This window comes from Myiozetetes cayanensis, unplaced genomic scaffold (assembly GCF_022539395.1).
Source record: "Myiozetetes cayanensis isolate MyiCay16 unplaced genomic scaffold, myiCay2020 scf3, whole genome shotgun sequence".
Classification (NCBI taxonomy): Eukaryota; Metazoa; Chordata; class Aves; order Passeriformes; family Tyrannidae; genus Myiozetetes; species Myiozetetes cayanensis.
Window position 1 is genome coordinate 67,350,461 of NW_026087521.1, and position 21,701 is coordinate 67,372,161.

The 21,701-nt window shown below is 44.8% G+C and overlaps 3 protein-coding genes across 6 annotated transcripts in view; all 3 read left to right on the forward strand.

Annotated features, from left to right (window-relative positions):
- The first annotated feature begins 625 nt into the window (after positions 1–625).
- On the forward strand, positions 626–7,860 carry LOC126644267 (aldo-keto reductase family 1 member B1-like). Its single transcript, XM_050323389.1, is given in 12 exon segments — positions 626–1,596; positions 1,944–2,073; positions 2,076–2,110; positions 3,171–3,287; positions 4,576–4,653; positions 5,304–5,346; positions 5,349–5,416; positions 5,860–5,966; positions 6,128–6,209; positions 6,721–6,804; positions 7,280–7,362; positions 7,818–7,860. Coding segments are annotated over 12 exon segments (936 nt in total). The 5' UTR covers positions 626–1,530.
- Positions 3,243–21,701, forward strand: part of LOC126644262 (aldo-keto reductase family 1 member B1-like) — a 29,315-nt gene continuing 10,856 nt past the window's right edge. For 3 of the 4 annotated variants that reach the window (XM_050323380.1, XM_050323377.1, XM_050323378.1), the window contains exon 1: positions 21,291–21,431. In XM_050323380.1, coding sequence (XP_050179337.1) covers positions 21,366–21,431 — 66 coding nt within the window. In that variant the 5' untranslated portion in view covers positions 21,291–21,365. Of the gene's footprint in view, positions 3,288–21,290; positions 21,432–21,701 lie in introns of those variants that run through there. The other variant, XM_050323381.1, reaches the window with a different exon arrangement.
- Positions 11,537–18,022, forward strand: LOC126644266 (aldo-keto reductase family 1 member B1-like). Its single transcript, XM_050323387.1, has 10 exons — positions 11,537–11,656; positions 11,758–11,925; positions 12,646–12,762; positions 14,012–14,089; positions 14,326–14,448; positions 14,920–15,020; positions 15,169–15,250; positions 15,782–15,865; positions 16,633–16,715; positions 17,392–18,022. Exons 1-10 carry the CDS (start codon positions 11,594–11,596, stop codon positions 17,432–17,434), a joined length of 942 nt encoding a protein of 313 aa, XP_050179344.1. The 5' UTR covers positions 11,537–11,593; the 3' UTR covers positions 17,435–18,022.

Consider the following 21,701-nt stretch of genomic DNA (forward strand, 5'->3'; position numbering starts at 1 on the left):
TCTCTCACAGTACCCTTCTGTATAAAATGTCCAGCACCCAGGTGGATAAACACATCATGCAATGGGTGAAAAATTGGCTCATGGGTCAAGCAGAGAGGATAACAATGAATGAGGTAACATCAGACTGGCCACCTGTCACTAGTGGGGTTCTGCAGGGCCCCATCTTAGGCCCAATGCTCTTCAACATCTTCATAAATTACTTGGACTTAGGAAAGGACACTAAGCAAGTTTACAGATGACACAAAACTCAGAGGAGCTATTTACTCCCTTGAAGTCAGGGAGGCCCTGTAGAGAGACCTAGAAAAATTAGAAGACTAGGCAATCACCAACCATATGAAGTTTAAAAACGAAAAGTGTCAGATTCTGCACCTGGGATGGGGCAACCCTGGCTGTTCGTACAAATAGGTGAATGAGATGTTGGAAAGCAGTGCCAGGAAAGGGACGTGGGGTGGTTGAATATGACTCAGCAGTGCCCTGGTAGCCAGGAGAGCTAACCACGTCCTGGGGGGCATCAGGCAAAGCATCACTAGCTGGTTGAGGGAGGTGATTGTGTGACCTCACCTTGAATACTGTGTGCAGAAACATATTAAGCTATTAGGGAGCATCCAAAGGAGGGCAACAAAGATGGTGAAGGGCCTTGAGGGGAAGCCATATGAGGAGCAGCTGAGATCACTTGGTCTGTTCAACCTGGAGGAGACCAAGGGGAGACCTCACTGCAGTCTAAAACCTCTTGTGAGAGGAAGAGAAGACCCAGACCCTGATCTCTTCTCTGTGGTGACCAGTGACAGGACCTCAGGGAATGGCCTGAAATTGTGTCAGGGGAGGTTTAGGTTAGACATTAGAAAAAGGTTCTTCACCCAGAGGGTGAATGGGCACTGGAACAGGCTCCCCAGAGAAGTGGTCACAGCACTAAGCCTGACAGAGTTCAAGAAAAGTTTGGACAATACTCCCAGGCACACAGTGTGACTTGGCATATTCTCGGATTCTGCAATCCCTGTTTATTGATGCATTTTAGGACACCTCTGAGCTTTACCAATGACAAATCATGGGCCAAAGTGCCCCTGAATGAAACCATCTCTCTCTTTTGCAGAATCCATGGGGGAACTCAACAGGGTGTCGCAACACCCCAGTGATTGGCACAAATGAGATATGCAGGGACAAGCCATAGCACAGGGACAGGGTGCTGCAGGAGCTGTTCCCTGCACAAACACCAGCCAGATCAGGACACACCTGCCCTCAGCCCTTATCTTTTGATACGGAACTTCAGCAGGAGGAAAGGTCCACAGGGCACTCCACTGCACGCCCCAAGTAATCACCTCCTCAATTTTAAATTGATTTCAGCCTTCACATTAACCTGTGTGAGTTGCATGTGCAGAGAAAAAGCTGCAGCCTTGTTTTCCAGATATGGGAGGAGCCAGAGCACCACTGACACTCCACCATCTTCCCCTGCCCTGGCCAGAGACCAGTCACTGTTAAACCAGACGGGCAAGAGGCAGCTCCAGCAGAGCAACCCAAACGGCGTGAAGGATCATGGCAACCTATGTGCAGCTGAGCACCACAGCCAAGATGCCCCTCCTGGGGCTGGGCACCTGGAAGGTACCAGCTTCAGAGAAAAGCACCTGTATTTGCAGAGCTCTCTGGCACAAAACTTTACTCTCCCTGGTCCAGCTCTGAGAGCTGTCCTGGTGCTTGGGGCTCTGCTCTTCCTGGCTGTTGGGCTGAGTCCGAATTGGAGTGGAAGTACATAGGTTGGAGTTCAAGCCCTGGAGCCCATGTTTATGACTGCAAGACACAGTGTTCTTATAAAGAAGAACAGTCCCACCAACCTGGGGGTGGGGGGGAATTGCTTTCAGTAAGATGGTTTCCCTGGTGTTATTTTGCTTGGATACAGGTATTCGAGATGTACTGATTTGAGATTCTTAATATCTATGCTTTCTTTTCAGTCTCCAGCTGGGCAAGTAAAAGCTGCAGTGATGGCTGCCATTGATGCTGGGTACCGCCACTTTGATTGTGCCTATGTGTACCTAAATGAGAATGAAATTGGGGAAGGGATCCAGCAAAAAATCAAAGAAGGATTGTGAAACGAGAAGGTCTCTTCGTTGTCAGTAAGGTAAGGATTTGATGCTCTTGCATCCTGGAGCAGCAGTAGGGGAATGCTTTGCCTATAGTATTTTATAGTAGGAAGCTTAAGTACTGGAAACAAATTTTATGCTGTAGGATAAAGCAAATCATAACATCATTCAAGTTACTCCTGACAGAAGCTTACTGCTTCACCCCATTCTGTATGGAGAGTTAGGAAGGACACGCTGAGAATGTACCCTGCTGTGGTCTGGCACTCTGTTGAGGAGAACCAGAAGTTCTGGGGCATGGATGAGGGGAGGCCAACTGCAGACTGATTAGCACAAAATAAGGGAAGCAGGGAAAGGCAGAGTGGGCCAGGTAGCACCAAGCAAGATAGAAACCTGTGATGCAGAGGTCTGAGACCACTCGGTGTAACGGACTGATACAGAGGCAGAACCAGTTTGCTAATGGCCCCTTGCTGACTGCCTAAGTACAGCAGAGGAGATGGGCTTGGCACTGCCTGGTGCTTCTTCCAGCATCTGGGCTCAGTCCTGACAAAGGAGTGTCTCTGCTGTTTGAGTAAGACAGTTCTGGGCTCCTTGGAACAGTGTTATCTGCTCAGCACCTTTCAAGGAAGGTATGACTGGCATGTTCTTTTTCTTATTAAGAAAACCAGGCTATGCAGGTGGATTCTGAAGTTACTTTTCACTGAGGCAAAGGTTGGTGCCAACCACTCTGTCGTTTGCCTCATATTGGCTTTGCCTGCTACATTCAATGCAGGAGTTCTCTTCATGCTCAGGAATGACAGACACATGTCTCCTAAAAGCCTCCTATTGCCAAGCCAGACCCTGTGTAAAAGGGGGTAGCACAAATTATGTGTGAACTAATGGAACCAGACTTTGTTATGATCCTGCTCAAACACCGTGTTGCCATTGCACACACATTGCCTTCAGTGTCCAATCCCAGAGCACTCCAGATCTGAAGAGCACTAACATGACTTCATTCCAGCTGACCTTCCAAAGGATATGGAGCATTTCTGTGCTGTACAGGAAAGCACTTGAGAGCTTTAATCCAGGAGGTTACAGTGTGCCTTGTTTTTTTATCTCTAGCTGTGGTGCACATTTCACGAGAAGCCTCTGGTGAAGGGAGCCTGCCAGAAGACTCTTGCCAACCTGAAACTGGATTACCTGGATCTCTACCTCATCCACTGGCCTACTGGGTTCAAGGTACAGTAACAGCAAGGCCCTTGGCTTTTCCTCCTGGGAGAGCTCCTCAAAACTGCCAGTAGCACTTGCAGCACCAGAAAGAGCATGTGTCTGGTGCGTACCAGCACTGTCAGTGCTGCCCATTCAGCTTTACTCTGCCCACGTCAGTTGTGCTCCTGATCTCTGCCCCCAAGACTGCAGCTTGCACAGCGTCCTCTGGCCTTTTGATAACAGAGAGGCAAACCTAGCACTAAGATCAGGCCTCCCAGCTGCAAGCATAGGTTAAGCCTTTTTCCCTTTTTGCCTTGCTTTTACAAATCCAAACCATGCTCATCTGAAAATTACCCCTTGTGGGACAGAGGGCTGCACTTTGCTGTGCGACAGAAATTTTTTCCTATTCAGGTTACAAAATCACAGAATGAAAGTAAATGCTTCAAGATTCCCCTTTCTCTTTTTAATCATCAAGTCCTTAATACAGGAGAGATTGAGCTGACCTTGCCTGTAGGAGACTTAGTGTTGTTTCACAGACCTTGAATTTCAAAAGATGAGACTTTTAGAAAACAAGTTTTCAAAGACTATATGCACTTCAAAGATTTATGTCAGTTTATATACATATATATACAGACACACACTGTTAGCCTCTCCTTTCTGCTACACCCAGATCAAAATCTCTAGTCTACCTAATGCTTTCGAGCTCAACTTCATTTTATTCTCTCAATATTGTTTTAGTTAGATTTATGTGGACAAAGCTGTCAAGTGAAACTGCATAATATTGTGGCATCTACAAAATTCCAATCATTCAAAATACTTTGGCCATACTGTCTAGTTACAGGCTGTTCTAATTTTCCTAATACAGCAACTTCAACAGTGAGCCTCCCCATGGGACATCTGTCAGCAAATGTACTCCAGCATAAACTGTGTATGTTCACAGGATCAAAGTGAATCCTCCACATACCTTTTCAAAAACAACTAAAGAAGTTATTATTCCTAAATTTATATAACAGAACAAGACTTAGAGTGAACTCATGAAAGGCTCCTGAATATTGTTCTGTTGAGTCCCTGCATGCTTCCCTGCATGCATTTTGTGGATGATTATGTCCAAGGATCCAGTAGATGTCTTTACTGGCATAGTGGGTTACAAAATGCATGAACTAAGAATAAGAAGTAACATGAAGAATTAAGTTATAATGAGAAATACTTGGGTTTTTTTCATACACTATTAGCTTTAGCTCCTTATATCCCCACTTAGTTGTTTTATACAACAAATATCCCAGCAGAGATTATTTCAAGCATTTTCTCTCACTGACAGGCAGGAAAGGAGCTGTTTCCCAAAGATGACAAAGGCATGGCTATACCTAGCAACAGTGATATTCTACAGACGTGGGAGGTAAGTTCAGCCCACAGCAGAAGAGGCATGTCCTGTCCCCATCAGTCATTTCCATGGTTTCATTACCTTCAGCTGTCACACAACTGTTGTCTCATTCAAGCAAAATTAGCTGGAAGGCACATAAGGCAGTACAAATTACTTTTTCATAATGAGCATGCTTCATCCTCACCTAGTTATTCCTATTCCCTCAGTCTTACTTGACCATCTGACCCACAGTGAGCTGCACAAGCTCTTCCAGTGGAGCTGCAGACCAGACAGAAATTAGAAAAAGTTCATTGCTTGACCACAACAACTGTACAATTTTCACCACAGTTTTTGCACTCTTCTTGAATTGCTCAAACAAATTCCACAGAAATAAAGATATTTTAGGTGGAGATCTTGCCTACAGTGTGGGCCACAGCCCTCCAGTGCTTGCACGAAAGTGGATTACTGATTGTCATCATTCTTTTCCACACAGTCAGGGAATGAGAATTTAGGCTTTGGTGAGAGGGCACTAATGTACCAGTACCTGCTTCTCCCTCAGAGAACTTTGCAACTCTAAACAGTTATTTTGTGCTGCTCATGACAGGGAAAAAAAAACCACATCAGGAAGAACATCATCATGATCTGCCTTGCATACTGAATGTAAACTTTGCTCTTCTTTGTATCAGTCCATGGAAGAGCTGGTGGACTGTGGTCTGGTAAAAGTCATTGGATTCACCATGAGCAGATTGAAAGAATCTTGAACAAGCCAGGACTGAAGCATGTCCAAGTAAGTTGCAAAGTGACTGCAGGTGACTAGTTTTCAGGGATTATAAATATCTGATACCAGTTGAATGAAGGAATGGGAAAAGGGAAAACAAAGTACACAGCATGTACTTTAAATCCCTCTCTGTGAATATTTGGGAGTACAAGGCACTTGGATATTTCCTTTTTGCTATCACCTTGCTGAACCACTGTTTACAAATGCTGGAGTATTTCCTTAGAAACAGTTTTCCTGGAAAAATAAAGAACTCAGAGATGAGCTTTGTGAAACCCCCACAGCAAACTCTGTATGAGCACTTTGTATAAAAAGAGATATTTTCAATACTAAGGATGTGTATTATTATGCAGGCCATGGGCAAATTAGGGGAAAAGGCAGCCTGTAGCTGGATTAGGAGATAATCCATGAAGCACAGTATTACAGCATTTCTGCCAGTAACAGCCTCTGTGCTTTTGTGTTGGCAGATTGAATGTCATCCATACCTCACCCAGGAGAAGTTGATCAAGTACTGCCAATCCAAAGGGATTGCTGTGACTGCATACTGTCCTCTTGGCTCTCCTGATAGACCATGGTAAGACTGCTTTGCAATTTGCAAGGAAGCTGGCATGGATTATGTTTATAACATTGAAGCTTCACCTGCAGCATTAATTGTTCATCCAGATACAGATCCCTGTTGCTGCGCTGGATCCTTCTATGGAGGCTTCTTGCCACTGATTTGTTTTCTCTGTGTAGGGCTAAGCCAGGGGATCCTTCCCTTCTGGATGACCCCATGATCAAAGAGATTGCAGCCAAGCACAACAAAACCCCAGCACAGGTGAGTAGGAGCCACACAATGGGTACTCATTCCTATAACACAACCTAAAAAACAGAGATCAGGAAAGGGTAGAACCTCTATCCATTACCCAATCCATGAATTGTGGCACTCTCTTGATTTTTCCCTAACAATGCAGACTTTTTATGACCTGCAACACATGCTACCACTATTTTTTTAGCCCTACAAAGATTCTTGACCCATCTTCAGATGTCACTTCCCCTCTCAAGTCCTCTTGCAGAGAATGAAAGCCTTGCATAGACTGCTAAAAGCCTAGCTGGGAAGAAAAGGAATTGTTCCAAAACTGGATGGGAAAGGAGTCGTTCCGTGTGAGGCTCCACCGCTTCCCTTTTTGCTCTCCGGGCAGTGCTACATGGATTGCAGGGACAGGAATGGTTTGAAATGCAGCTCTGCTAAAGTGCATATAGCTTAGAGAAAACAGCTGTTGGAACAGGCTCTGCTTCCTCCAGAGCAGGAACCATCCTCTTTCTGACTCAGTTGTCTGTTCTTGCAGGTTCTCCTTCGCTTCCAGATCCAGAGAAATGTGATTGTGATTCCCAAGTCTGTCACCCCACAGTGCATTGTGGAGAACTTCAAGGTGAGGCATTAGGAGTGAGCTGGGTGCTGCCCTTCAGGGACAGCATGGCTTCTCCCTGCACAGCAAACAGAGATACTTTCTCATCCTTGCCATGTACTCCTTGGATAGCAGGACTGCACTTCTTCCTTTTTTATGCTTAACTAATCTTTACTGAATGTCAAGCCAGGCCTATTTTTGGAGAGGTTAATGAAGAGCCCTCATATGGTATTTCCTTTTCTGTGGCTTATGGATGAATCTGCAGGCACTGCTTGCTTGGAATCCCCACACAGTAACATGCCAGAAATATCTTATATAGAATAAGCACTGTTCATAAAATAGTTCCTGTGTCCATAAAACAAATTGTCCTTCTATCTGTTAATTCAGTGGCCCATGAGTGAAAATCGACTCTCTGGCATGGAGCTGCTCTCTAATCCTGTCTTTCTTCTCATTTTTTGGTTTGTCCAAAGAGGTAATTTCCAGTTGTTTCTCTTTTTAGGTGTTTGACTTTGAATTGACCAAAGAGGAGATAGCAACTATTCTGAGCTTTAACAGAAACTGGAGGATCTGTGAAATGAACACGTAAGTGACACTGACTGTTTTCTTCCAAATCTTAAATTTTGAATATGCTTTACAAGGAATTTTGTGTCACAGCTACTAGGTAGAATGTAATTCAGTTTATTTAAAAATCACACCAACTCAAATTCCAACTGGTTTTCTCAAAATTACTTTTTCAGGAGAGGGTTTAATATTTTCATTTTAAAAACAAAACAAACAAAAAACCAAAACAAACATTCTCATTTTGAATTCAGTTTTCAGGAAACTCTTTGTAACTTGAATTACTAAAAATGGATTCTGGATATTCATTTCATCTCTAATACAGACATATTAGAGAAATGAGGACATATATCTCCACATATTCTTCCTGTAATTACATGATGCAGATCTTTCCTTAGTGGCTCCTTCATGTACTCAATGCATCTCTATATAACGTAAGTTATACATTAAAATAACATTCCCTCTTTGATTGCTTTCAGGTCCAAAAATCTCAAGGAATACCCTTTCCATGCTGAATACTGAATACGGCCTTCACTAGACCTCTGGTGGCTTACGTGCCTATGCTCTAACTTTGAGCTATTTATCTAGTTTTCTTATTGCATCTGCCCCAGTACTGCCACTGAAGACACAGAATGTTTATCCCATGAAATTTGGGTTTTTTTGGAAGAAAAGAGTATTTTCTACAGAAAAAATGTGGGATGTAATAATCTTCTCCTTATCAGAAGACAGTATTTCTATTGAAGAACCAAAGCAGAGGTGCTAAGCAGAAAATGGGAAGAGCTTGTACCACCATTCAGTCTGACTGCCTTCAGTCTTGCATCAGCAGAAACCAGATGTTGACAAACCACAAAAAAAACCCCATGGATTCATAATTTCATCAGAGATGTCCCATATTTTAAATAAATTTAACTGTAAAAAGCAAAAACATAATTGGCTGAAAATCCTCTGTCCAGTGTAGGAAAAACCCAAAACACTCCTACCCAGAGATGCATAGAGAAGTGGTCTGCAGTCACCTGCACCGTGGGGACACGGATTTTCCCTGGGACAGCCACTCAGCACTTTCCCCTGCCATTCCTCAGCAATCCACATTGTCCCCTCTGTGCTGGCCACAGCCCCTGAGCCCCAGGCACAGCCACCAGCACTGCTGGGGACATCTCAGCTGCCATAAAACCCAGGTGTCTGTTGGCAGGGGAGGCTCAGCGCTTTCGTGCTGAGCCAAACCACTGACACTTTAGGATCTTTTCCCCAAAATTTCCACTTCCAATTCAAAAAGATACAATCCAAAACCCTCTGTTCCCCAGCTTCCCAAAGGAAGCAGCCCATAAAGCCCTCAGCAACCTACAGGCAGAGGTAAGACATCCATCCTGCAAAAAAAATACACCAAGGCAGTGAATCCAGTAAGGGTACAATATTTAATATGGCATGGGAGCTAATGATATAGGGAATTTCTATCACCTTTCACTATCACTCTCTTTGCCTTGGAAAGCTTCTGATCAAACACTTGCTCTAACTTTAGAGCCATCATTGTGGACACAATCACACAAATTCATTCATATGCTCCTTGGCTAAGGGCACCACTTACTGCCTCATCCTAACCATGCTGAAGGGCTACCCTGCTCCCACTTGAAGGGTCTCTTCTCATCTCAGGGCACATACAACCTGCTGAAAGGAAGGAGACATCATGAGGGTTTAGCCACATCAAGTTGCTGAATCGGGCCTAAGTGCAAAGGATGCACAGGCAAGGGCTGCCTGCTTAGGGTATGTGCTCATCGTTTCATTTCTGGAGTTAAATCATCTTAATTACACAGTTTTGTCAGCTCATCAGATTAACAGACAAATACAAGAAATATCAAAAATTAAAGTCTTCAAAATTAAAGTCTTCAAAAAAACTACTGAGAAGACACAGAGGGTGATGGGACCTCAGGGGATGCTCCTGACTTGCTCTGAACTCAGTGCAAAAAAAAGGCCAAGGTCTTAGAATCAGATTAAACCACTATCCTCCTGTCTTATTCCTGCCTTAACAAGCATCTGGAAGTTGAATCAATGCACACCATTTAGCAACATAACATCCTGTTCCAATACATACTCCTTTCCCAAATTCCCTACTATCACCTGACAACCCCAGCCACACCTTCAGGACAGAAAATCAACTGGCCGCTCCCCTGTATTGGCATAATTTGGGCAAGGTCTCACAGCAACAGGCACAAACTAAGCAAAACACCAAAAATTCTCTCTTAAATGAGCAAGACATTTCTCAGGATGTGTCTTGGGAAAACCAAGCACCAACCTTCACAGGAGAACATGAGTTCACAGAAGCAGCAGCATCAGAAATCTCAGAAGAAAGTGAAAGGAAGGACAAATTACACTTCTCAGCCCTGCTCTCCACCAAATCTCTCTCTGTCATCACACACTCTACTCAGCTCCTTGCTGCAGGAATGCAAGGCTTTTGAACCTGTCTCCAGAAAGATGGGCTCAGAAAAATGAGAACAAACACTGCAGGGTTTCTGCTCTCTCTTAGAAGAGATCCCATCCCACTGGCTAAACAGTCAGGCTTTGCAAGTTTCACAGGCTTGCAGAGCACAGCTCTCTGAGGGCAACAGTTCACCTTGGTGCTGCTCCAGTACAAAATTTGATGAATTCTGCCAGTTCCTACATCAAGCCTTGAAAGCCACTCACCACTGATGGGTTCTGAATGGGACACTACTAATGCTAATAAATTACCAGCACAGCACCACAAACTCGAGTGCCTTGGGAATATAAAGGAGAGCAGGAGCAAACTGGCACTTCAGCTGCTCTCTGGGCTGTCTAGAAAAATACATGCCAGACAAGGCAAAATGTGTCATTTTGCAGTTTTCAATGACTTCTCTGAACAATGAACCAGACCAAGAAACTAAGTGGATTCAGGGCAGATCTATGCAGAAGGAATCCCAAATAAGGATGAAAGATAAGCCCAAGTTGTATAACTCTTATGTGATTAAACTGAAATACCACATCCTGCTGAAGAAGCTGATAGCCCTGACAGAAAACCAGAGGAAGATTAAAGAGAAAAACTAATTATCTGTCTGTCTTCAGTTAAATGAAGCAAAAAGACCTGGGGCACCAGCTGTGGGAGAAGCACCCAGAGAAAAATGCACCATTGTACATACTTCAAATTTATGCTTGTACATGAATCAATATTCCAAGTACAAGCAAACAACAAAGACTTACAAGCAGCCCTAACATACCTTTATGGAGCACTTGAAGGATCCTTCTGATAATTTTTTTTTTCATTAAACTGTGAGCACCTCATCAGTACAGCATATTTTGCCTCTCCACAATTTCAAAGTCAATTTCTAATGTGAAATTAAAGTTCACGTACCATTTATTTCTACATTTGTATATTTTCTTCTGAAATATGGTTTGCACCTCCCTAAAGACACAGGCACAATGTGATCCTCAAGACACTTGCTGAAAACTCACTGCTCTTCTGTAGCTTTAAAAATATACTAAGAAATACTTTTCCCCAACATTTAAAATGATTTGTACTGATTATTTCCTAAATTACAAACTCACATACCACAAACTGAAATTGTACTTGTCCCATCTGGAGAGGGAAACAGGGTGCTCCCCACTCCCACAAACGATACTGAGGTATCTCTAGCCACCTCCTTCCATTAGCACGCAGCATGACAGGTTCTTGGCACCAGTTCACGCTACCACTGCTGTGCTGCTCCAGCCAAAGACAGCCTCCAGCCACACACTCGGCAGCGAGGGAGTAGCTCGGGGAGCTGGGAGCGTGGGACTTCTGTATGACGTCCTACTCCATGTCCTGCTTATTGACCCATTTTGGGACACCCCTGGGCCGTACCGATGGCAAATCGTGGGCCAAAGTGTCCCAGAAAGAAACCGTCTCTCTCTCAGAATCCATAGAGAGAACTGCAACAGGGTGTCGCAACACCCCGGCACACTGACACAAGCGAGACACGCACGGACAACCTGTGGCACAGGGATAGGGCGCTGCAGGAGCTGATCCCTGCACAAACACCTGCCGGATCGGGACACACGTGCCCTTAGCCCTTATCTCTGACAAGCAACTTCACCCTTATCCAGGAGGAAAGGTCGCAGCACTCCGGTAACCCCCACGCGGGACATGGCCGCCGGACGGATCCCATTGGCTGCAGGATCCGCTGCTGATTGGGCGGCACTGCCACCGGGGCAAGGCTGGAGCGCTGATTGGCTGTGAGGAAGGGGTGGGCTGAGCGCTGTCGGCCCGTTCATGGCGGGGTACGCGCGGCTCGGCGCTGTCAGGGCGCCGCTGCTGGGGCTCGGCACATGGAAGGTAACCGCGGGCACCGACTCCCGGCGGTACTTGGGCAGCTACCGAAGGAGAAGTACGTGAAAATCCCAAATTGAGACATATCCTACCCTTTTTCCCGTTAGTCCCCCCCAGGTAAGGTGGAAACTGCAGTGATGGCTGCCATCGATGCCGGGTATCGCCACTTTGACTGTGCCTACGTATACCAGAATGAGAAGGAAGTTGGGCATGGGATCCACCAGAAAATCAAGGAAGGTGTTGTGAAACGAGAGGACCTCTTCATCGTCAGTAAGGTATGGATCAGATGGTCATGGATTATGGACAAACTGGCTTTGTGATATTTTTTACAGGAGAAACCTAAAGTAGTTTAATGCTGTAGCATTGGAGAAGCTCATAATATAAACGAGATTATTCCTGATACTACTGTCTTGTTCCACTTCATGACCACAGTGATAGAGTTTGATCCTTTCCTGTCCACTGACAGTAATGGTTAATGTTGTAGCTATGGGATAGGAAGAGTGAGTTACTTGAAAAGAATCACTCATACCCTAACTGCTGGCAGCTGTCTTCCCTGCACTTTCTTCCAGTAAAGGAGGCAAGAGTCTGATTTCCCCCCCAGAGTGTACAGCAACCTTGAGCACCACAGCCCTGTTGTGTTCTGGCCCTCTGCTGAGAAGACAAGAGTGCTAGGGGATGGATGAGGAGAGGCTAGTTGCAGACCAATCTGCAGGAAAAGGTAGAGTGGGCAGGACAAATTATATCTGAACTAATGGACCCAGAGGACTTTGTTATGATCACGCTTAAATACTGTGCTGCCACTGCACATACTGCCTTCAGTGTCATGGGCCAGTTCCATCCCAGAGCACACCTCATCTGAAGAGAACATCTGAAGAGCACGATGGCCTCATTCCACATTGCCTTCCAGAGAACATGGAACATTTCTGTGCTGTTCAGGAAAGCACTTGAGAGCTTTAACCCAGGAGGTCACATTGTGCCTTGTTTTTTTTCTCTAGCTGTGGTGCACGTTTCATGAGAAGCCTCTAGTGAAGGGAGCCTGCCAGGAGACTCTTGCAGACTTGAAACTGGATTACCTGGATCTCTACCTCATCCACTGGCCTTTTGGGTTCAAGGTACAGTAACCAGTAACAGCAATACCCATAGCTTTGTTTCTTGTGACTGGCTTTACAGCCTAACAATTGCTGTGACTGAGAAAGACAATGATGTGTCTGTCATCTGTGTCAGCACTGGTCTGGTGCTCAGCTTTAGTCTGGCCATCTGAGTTAGGCTCTTGGTCTCTGCTCCTGAAATGGCTTTTTCCATACCCTTTCATCCTGGGAATGATCATCTAAAAACTAGGGGTAGATCTCCCAGCTACAAGTATAAGACAGGCTTCTTTGCCTTCCTCTTGCAAATCCAGTGTATGTTTGTGCCAGATTTCCCCTTGTAGGAAGGAGGTCTGCACTGGAGGTCTGCACTTTGCCGTCTGTCTGAAATTTTCCTCTGTGTGATACAGAATCAGGGAACAAAAGGAAATATTTGTGGTTTCCATTTCTCTCTTTCAATCACCAGGTCCTTAATGTGGTACAGATTGAGCTGTCCTTGCTTGTTCCACTGAGACAGGAATTTAAACTGTGAAACTTCAGTTAGGGAGAGGTTAGGCCCCCAAGATTAGTGAAGGAGTTGATGTCTGCTTGAATATTTCTAGTTTTAGCCTTTCTGTCCTGCTGCAGTCTGATCTATCTCTGTCCTACCTGTTGCCTTTGAGATCCTCATCTTTTTTCATGCTCTATTTTAGCTTTATATTAACAAAGCCATGAAAATGAAGGTGTCTCGTCGTCACAGCAACAATCAGCTGCTAAACGCAGTTCAGTCTCGGTGTCTTTTCATAACTTGTACACAAAGGCTCCTCTAATTTTCTTAGTGTTGGCAACTTTATACAGAGCTTTGTCATGGAAGAACTGCCTTTTCAGCAAATCTGGTACTGTGTAGACCAAACTCTTCCCAGTACCCAATTATATCCCTTGATGCCCCTCTGGGAAAAAGAGCAAAACACTTCTTTCTAAGTGGGAACTAAAGAACAATACCTGAAGTGAACATGTGTGAGACTGAAGTCTATAGTTCTGAGTGGTTTTTTTCCCTTGTAGGTATTTGGGTGAACCATAACTTCCAGGGGTCCAGTAGAAAACCCTGTCTTTATGGGAATGGTCACTAACAAAAATGCCACAAATTCCTTCTACTTCTCAGGAAGAAATGACTGAATGTAGACAAGAATTAGTGCTCTTGCCTGCACTGGAAGTTTAAACTGTTTTGGTTTTGAACCCTCATGGTATTAAGTGAACTTCTCAACAGATTTGCAAGCATTTTCTTTGTCACTGACAGGCAGGAGAGGGGCTGTTTCCCATAGATGACAAAGGCATGGCTATCTCCAGCAACACCAATATTCTACAGACATGGGAGGTAAGTTCATCTTAGTGGAAAAGTCACATTATGTGTCCTCAGCATTGGTGTTGGCTTCAACAGTTGCAGAAAGGCTCATGCATGTATGCAGAATTAGCTAGAAAGAATTCACAAAAATACATGGGTAGCTTTTAAAACTGTGCTTCCCATGAAGAGAAACGAGAAAAAAAAACAACAGGAAGAATGTGCTCAGGTCATGTCTTGTACACTACTGACTTGGCTCTACTTTATGTCAGGCCATGGAAGAGCTGGTGGATGCTGGTTTGGTAAGAGCCATTGGAATATCCAACTTTAACCATGAGCAGATTGAAAGAATCTTGAACAAACCAGGACTGAAGTACAAGCCTGCAAATAACCAGGTAAGCTGCAAAGTGGCTGCAGGTGAATACTTTTCAGGGGTTATAAAGATCTGATTACAGTTGAATGAGGAGATGGAAAAACGAAAAGAAAGTAGATACAGCATGTACTTTAAATCCCACTCTATGGGTATTTCTTGGTACACACAGGACCTTAACATTTCCTTTTTGTCTCACCTTGCTGAACCACTTTTTACAAATTCCAGATTATTTTCCTAGGAAGAATTCTCTCTGGAGGGATGAAGAATCCAGATAGGAGGTATTATTCTGACTATAATCAATGACTTTTATAAAGCCTCTCAGAACAAAATAAAAAAGCACATAAGTATTCAGTGTAAAAGTTGATGCCCTATAGAATCTACACACAAGGTAGATGAAGGCAGCCTGTAATTAGGAAATTAGGATTTAGAAAAATCTCTGGAGCATGGGAAAACTACAGTAGTTCCACATCTTTCTCTGCTTCTGTGTTGGCAGATTGAGTGTCATCCATACCTTTCCCAGGAGAAGTTGATCAACTATTGCCACTCCAGAGGGATCACTGTGACAGCATACTGTCCCCTTGGCCGCCCTGATGGGTAATTTACAATAACTCAGACTAATTGAGTAATGGTGCAGGTGTACATATATATATATAAAATTATTTTTTTTAATTGATGAGGCAAGATAGAATATTTCTAGAGTGATTCTTTGTTGTTTCTTCCTTCCCCCATCCCCTTTGTCCAGTTCTAAGCCAGAGGCACCTTCCCTTCTGGATGACCCCATGATCAAAGAGATTGCAGCCAAGCACAACAAAACCCCAGCACAGGTGAGTGTGGGTACTCATTCCTGTACAATGAGTACCCAATGGGTACTCATTCCTGTAACACAACCATTAGGGAAACTATGTCTGAAGAGAGGGAACAGCCTCTAACAGTGTTACCTGTGAACTGTGGTGCTGTTTGGTGGCATTAAGAAGCAATGCAGATTGTCCACACTGTGGCAGTATATGCTACTATTACCTATTTGACCATCAGACAGGAAAAGATTCTTGACCCATCTTCAGATGTCACTTCCCCTTTCATAGATAATGAAAGCCTTGCATAGACTGCTAAAAGCCTAGCTGGGAAGAAAAGGAATTGTTCCAAAACTGGATGGGAAAGGAGTCGTTCCGTGTGAGGCTCCACCGCTTCCCTTTTTGCTCTCCAGGCAGTGCTACATGGATTGCAGGGACAGGAATGGTTTGAAATGCAGCTCTGCCAAAGTGCATATAGCTTAGAGAAAACAGCTGTTGGAACAGGCTCTGCTTCCTCCAGAGCAGGAACCATCCTCTTTCTGACTCAGTTGTCTGTTCTTGCAGGTTCTCCTTCGCTTCCAGATCCAGAGAAATGTGATTGTGATTCCTAAGTCTGTCACCCCACAGTGCATTGTGGAGAACTTCAAGGTGAGGCATTAGGAGTGAGCTGGGTGCTGCCCTTCAGGGACAGCATGGCTTCTCCCTGCACAGCAAACAGAGATACTCTCTCATCCTTGCCATGTCCTCCTTGGGCAGCAGGACTGGGCTCGCTCTTTCTTTCTGGAAGTCAGGGCTACATTGAAAACTAAACTGAAGAAAAGATAGAGCTCTTGGAAACAGTATGCTGATAACATTATCTGTTACTTTACATGGTGTTTTCTGTTCTGTGGACCTGTGGATAAAACAACAGGCAGGGATTGCTTGGAGCCTCAATCTAGTAATATTCCTCAAAATACAGAGTAAGCAACATTAAGGGAAGAATCCTGCTGTTGATAAACCACATAGCTCCTCTGACTTGTTACGTCAGGGAGTTTTTTTCTGATATTGGACATCAGCATTTCAGATGTAACGTAGTTGCATTTATTGAATATGGAAGTGTTGTAGCTGTTTCTTTGGTATAGGACAGAAAGATGCACCTTTCACAAATGGAGGGCAGAGCCATTCTGCAACACTTAAGTGCTCACCAAACACCTTGGAATAGCTGGCACATGTAACTGCAACTGTCAGTCTTTTTTGTTTGTTTCTTCCCTCTACCAGTAGAATATAAAAATCCAAAGATACCTCTTTTCCTTTCTGTGTTTCATGCATCATCACTTGTAACCAGCATTCTTTCTGATATGAACTTGTTCTTTGATCTTGTGAATCTTGCTTTCGATTTGTTCAAAGAGGTGGTTTCCAGCTGTTTCTCTTTTTAGGTATTTGACTTCAAATTGACTAAAGAGGAGATGGCAGCCCTTCTCAGCTTAAACAGAAACTGGAGGATCTGTGAAATGATCATGTAAATGGCCCTTTGTCTTCTTCAGACTCTTACATTTTCAATGATCTCCATTTTGATCTCATAGGAACAGGTGTAGCTGCTTAAATTGGGTATATTTTGAAACCTGAAATCATCTGGGGGATGAAGCATCTGTTATTTAACATCTTAGAGGAGTTATGTTTTTTACTTTATTGACTAAAGGATGAGTATAAGTCATGCTGTGTATTCACTGTAAATCCTTTCTCCAGGAAACTTTGTGTGTCAGGAATTCCAGAATGACAGTTCTGATTGATAACTTTGGCAATGTCCATATGGGATAAATGAACATTAGGCAGTTTTAAACTTAAGATAATTTTTTCTGTGAGGTATTATAAACCGATGTCAGCTCTTACATAGGTGGTTGGGGGAGGGAACGATCATCTGTTGTGCAGTACAAAGCACAACTGCTTGCAGATATGCACCTTTGAAGCCTAGAGCAAGACAAGAAGCGTTGGCTGGAAGGTCACAGAAACTGCTGTTTTCTCTGTAAGCACTGTTCAGTGCCTAAATAATAGAAAAAGATTAAGTTGTTGGTCCTGTATGCTTTTTCTATACTAATAAGTCTCTTAAATTCATTCTGCTGTTACTCAATTCAGAGCCTCCCCTGAAGGTTCTATATTTCAGCCTTAAGTAATCTTTCCTCTTTAATTTCCTCCAGGTGCAAAAATCACACGGAGTACCCTTTCAATGCAGAATACTGAAGGTGGTTTTATCCTGCCCTCTGCAGGCCTCTGGAGTATAATGAGCTTCTGCCATTGCCTGAAGTTGCCCACTAGCTACATGCTGTCTCTCTCCTGCCAGCAAAGGCACAGTATATGTATTCAGTGACTTTGGGTTTTTCTTCTTTGGTGGAACAAAATATTAAAGCTGTTCTGGAGAACAGATATATGGGCTACAATAATTCTCTGCTCATTCGATGAGTGTCTCTGCATGGCTGAAAGAGTAAAGCAGAAAACAGAATAACCTAGCAACTGATTTTATTTTCTGCCTTGCATCAATACCACTTAAGGCTGTAGGATTAAAGATACGTGAACACAGAAGAAAGATCCATCCTGAAAGAATGAACTACATAATTGCTGCCTGAAGACAAAAGACAACAATTAATTTTACTTCTAGAGCACAGTCCAAAGCTTTCCGTGAAAGAAGAATAAATGGGAGAAGTGTCCAAACCTACAGATGCATACCAACTCATACTAGGCCTTAATTCAGTTGTATTTTTTTACAGGCTGAAACTGGACACAGATTAGTGTTAAGTTTCATTCTTAACCAAAATAAAAATGTTTGGATTACTGCTGGTTTGGAAGTTTTACTCTAATGTGAAAATTAACAAACCAAGCAACAACTTGCATGAACAATGTCATTGAAGATAATCACAGAATCAACTAGGTTGGAAAAGACCTCTGAGATCATCGAGTCCAATTTTGACACACCACCATTTTGTCTACTATACCATGGCACTAAGCGCCACATCCAGTCTCAAATACCTCCAAGGACAGTAACTCTACCACCTCCCTGGGCAGCCCATTTCAATGTCTGATCACTCTCTCTGTAAAGAACTTCTTCCTAATGTCTAACCTAACCCTCCCCTGGCAGAGCTTAAGACTTGTGCCCTATTGTCCTACTGCTGGTTACCTGGGAGAGGATACCAACCCCCACCTGGCTACAGCTTCCTTTCAGGTAGTTGTAGAGAGTGATAAGATCTCCCCTGAGCCTCCCTTCTACAGGCTGGACAACCCCACTCCCTCAGCTGCTTGTCATAGGACTTGTGTTCCAGACCCTTCGCCAGTCTCATTGCCCTTCTTTGGACATGCTCCAGCACCTCAGTATCTTTCGTCAACTGAGGGGCCCAGAATTAGACACAGTACTCAAGGTGCGGCCTAACCAGGGTCGAGTACAGGGGCAGAATCACGTTCCTGGTCCTGCTGGCCATGCTATTCCTGATACAGGCCAGGATGCCATTGGCCTTCTTGGCCACCTAGGCACACTGCTGGCTTATGTTCAGCTTCCTGTCAATGAACTCCCAGATCCCTTTCTGCCTGGCCACTTGCCAAGCAGTTGGGAGACACTTGGCCCTGCTGAGCCCCATATAGTTGGATTCAGCCCATCTATCCAGCCTGTCCAGGTCTCTCTGCAGAGCTCTCTTGCTTTCTAGCAGATTGACACTACCCCCCAACTTGGTGTTATCTGCAAATTTGCTAATGGTACACTCAATTCCCTCATCCAGATCATCAGTAAAGATATTAAATGGGACTAGGCCCAACACTGATCCCTGGGGGACACCACTAGTGCCAGCTGCCAACTGGATGCAGCACTGTTCCCCACCACTGTGTGGGCCCTGCCATCAGCCAGTCCTTAACCCAGCACTCATTCAGTTTTAAATGATATCACAAGAGCATGGAGATCTTGTCCTGATCAAAAGTTGAATAACTGTATAATAAGCTGTGATTGACAGAGCAGTGTTGACAAGAACAGCTGAGTATGACAATTTACTTTCAAAAAAGCCTTAGTGGATGGTAGATCAACAAGCAATAGGAGGTCACCTGAAACTGCTGGAAAACTGTACAGTGGTATCACTGTGGACTGATTTGGTTGGTATAGTGTGCTGATATCTGGCTATTAAGAACGCAGAGTAACAGAGACTGGGGAGAGGGGGAGACAGTGTTAAGCAGGTGTCGGATGCTGCATAAAAGCAGGGGGTGCATGGTGGAACTGAAACGTGTTGCAGAGTCTGACAATGGAGTGTTACGTTCTCTACAGGCTATTCTGTGCTGACTGACTGGCACAGTAACTGGGACAGGTTGGTGTTAACTGTAACTGCTGGAATGAATAAAGCTTTCCCCTGATAAAGCCTCTCCCTTCCAGTGGAGGATGCAGGTGAGCCTTGCTGGGGAGTGCTAGGATAGCTAGGAAGTGTTTTGATAGCATGGCATTTCAGGTTGTCATCCACTGACAAATATGATACTTCCTTCCTAAAGGCCCTGCCATCACCTGACAACCCCAGACACACCTTCAGGATGGAGAAACAACTGATGGCTCACGTGTCTTGGCATGATCTAAGCAAAGACTCAGACCAAGAGGCACAAACAACAAAGCAAAATGCAAACCTGCCCTAAATCCTCTCAAAAGACAGAGACACCTCTCATTCAAGAAACCATTGGGGAAAGCACCCACCTTCACAGGCTGTAGCAGAAGCAATACAAAAATCTGATAGATTCTGATAGTTTCTACACTGAGACCTTCTACATCTGGAGTCAAAGCAGAACACCACTAGCTTAAGCATTCAGGAAATAGGAGAGCAGAGGCAATCTGGTATTTGCCCTGAAAAGCCAAATCACAGGCATGACTCAACATTTTATTTTGAAAAAAAGAATTGTAAAGTGCATATTGCATAAACCTTAGTAGTCATCAGCAAAATAGAGTGCCTTCTGTGAAGGGCAACAGTCTTTGTCAGGACAAGTCTCCACAAGACTTCTGCTAATAATTAAGACCAAGGCATGGAAAATAAATCTCAGCCCATCTAACACCACATAGTCCACCTCTCCAACAGTATGCACTCTGTGCAGCTGCTCTGCCCCTCTTAGCTCCAGTCCTTTGCCCACCATCAGCAATGCGTACCAGGAATGCCTACCAGACACAATGCCATGACTGGCACAGAGAACTTCCCTACAGCTCTGCAGATGGAAAGTGTCCATTTTTCTGAACTGAGGGAGGGACAGTAGGAAGGAAAAAAAGAAGTGTGAAACCCCCTAGTCTAGGAAGGCAGCAGGCCTCCCATGTAAACAGCTTTCTTTAAATACTGTCATCAGTACTCCTAGTATCACAATCTTTCAATTGATTTCATTGACCCTGAATCAAACCCCATGAGTCTGAGCACGCTCAGAACAAATTCACAGGGAAGGAATCCAGACAGAAGGAAAAAAAAGGCAAACACTGCATTATATACTATTTTGTGATGTAACTGAAACATCACATCCTGCTGAGGATGGCTGATGCTGCTGACAAAAAAAAACAACCACGCTACAAAACAGCTGGACATCTGCTGTGGGAAAGGCACACAGAGAAAAATGCACCATAATACTCCAAACAATGCTTGCACCTAAATAAATTCGCCAAGCAGGAACAATCAGCAAAGTTTCTTAGGTGGTCTTAACATAACATCTATTCTTCAAAAAACATTGCAAGACGGCTCTCCCAACACTAAAAATAACATTCTTCTTTAAATTTCACTGCTTTCTAATTTACTCCTACAAAGCAGCTCACTTTTCCTCTCCTGTTACCGCAAGCATTATCCCACCTTCCGAGGGGCATTGAGAGCTGAAAGCTCCAGATTCACGCAGACGCTATTAGAGCTCTGCAAGAGCCTGGACACCATCGCTGCCGCGGGGACACGCTGCTCCAGCCGATGGGCGCAGAGCCCTTCCTTATCCCGAGGCTCACAGCCCACACTCGCAGAGAGAACAGCTCCGAGGCCTCGGGGAGACGCAGCAGCAACCCCTCCTCAGCTCGTTGTCCCGGAGCCGTAGGGCGGTGCCTGTGCCGTGGGGGCGGGTTCTGGGACGCGGCGGGCACGGTCCGGCCGTCATTAAATGGCTCGGCCGGCGACACTATCAAACAGCGTTCCCGGACGGAGTTATGGCGACCTGCGTGCAGCTCAACACCGGGGCCAAGATGCCTGTCATGGGACTGGGCACATGGAAGGTAACGGGGATCTCGGCGGTGCCCCCGGTCGCGCCGCGGTCCCTTGCTTTCAGCAGGGCTGGGTCTGCACCCGGTGCAATCTCCTCCGCGGGGGTCCGGAGCGCTCTGGACTGTGTATGAAGCGGGGGCAGCTCGGCTCATTTCAGCTCGGTGACCCGTCCCCACCGACACCCCGGGGCGGAGCGCAGCGCCGTCGGTGTCCCCGACAGCCTGGGATACCGCTAAGGGTACCTCCCTCCGGTCGTCCCCGAAGGCAGAGCCCCACGCTGC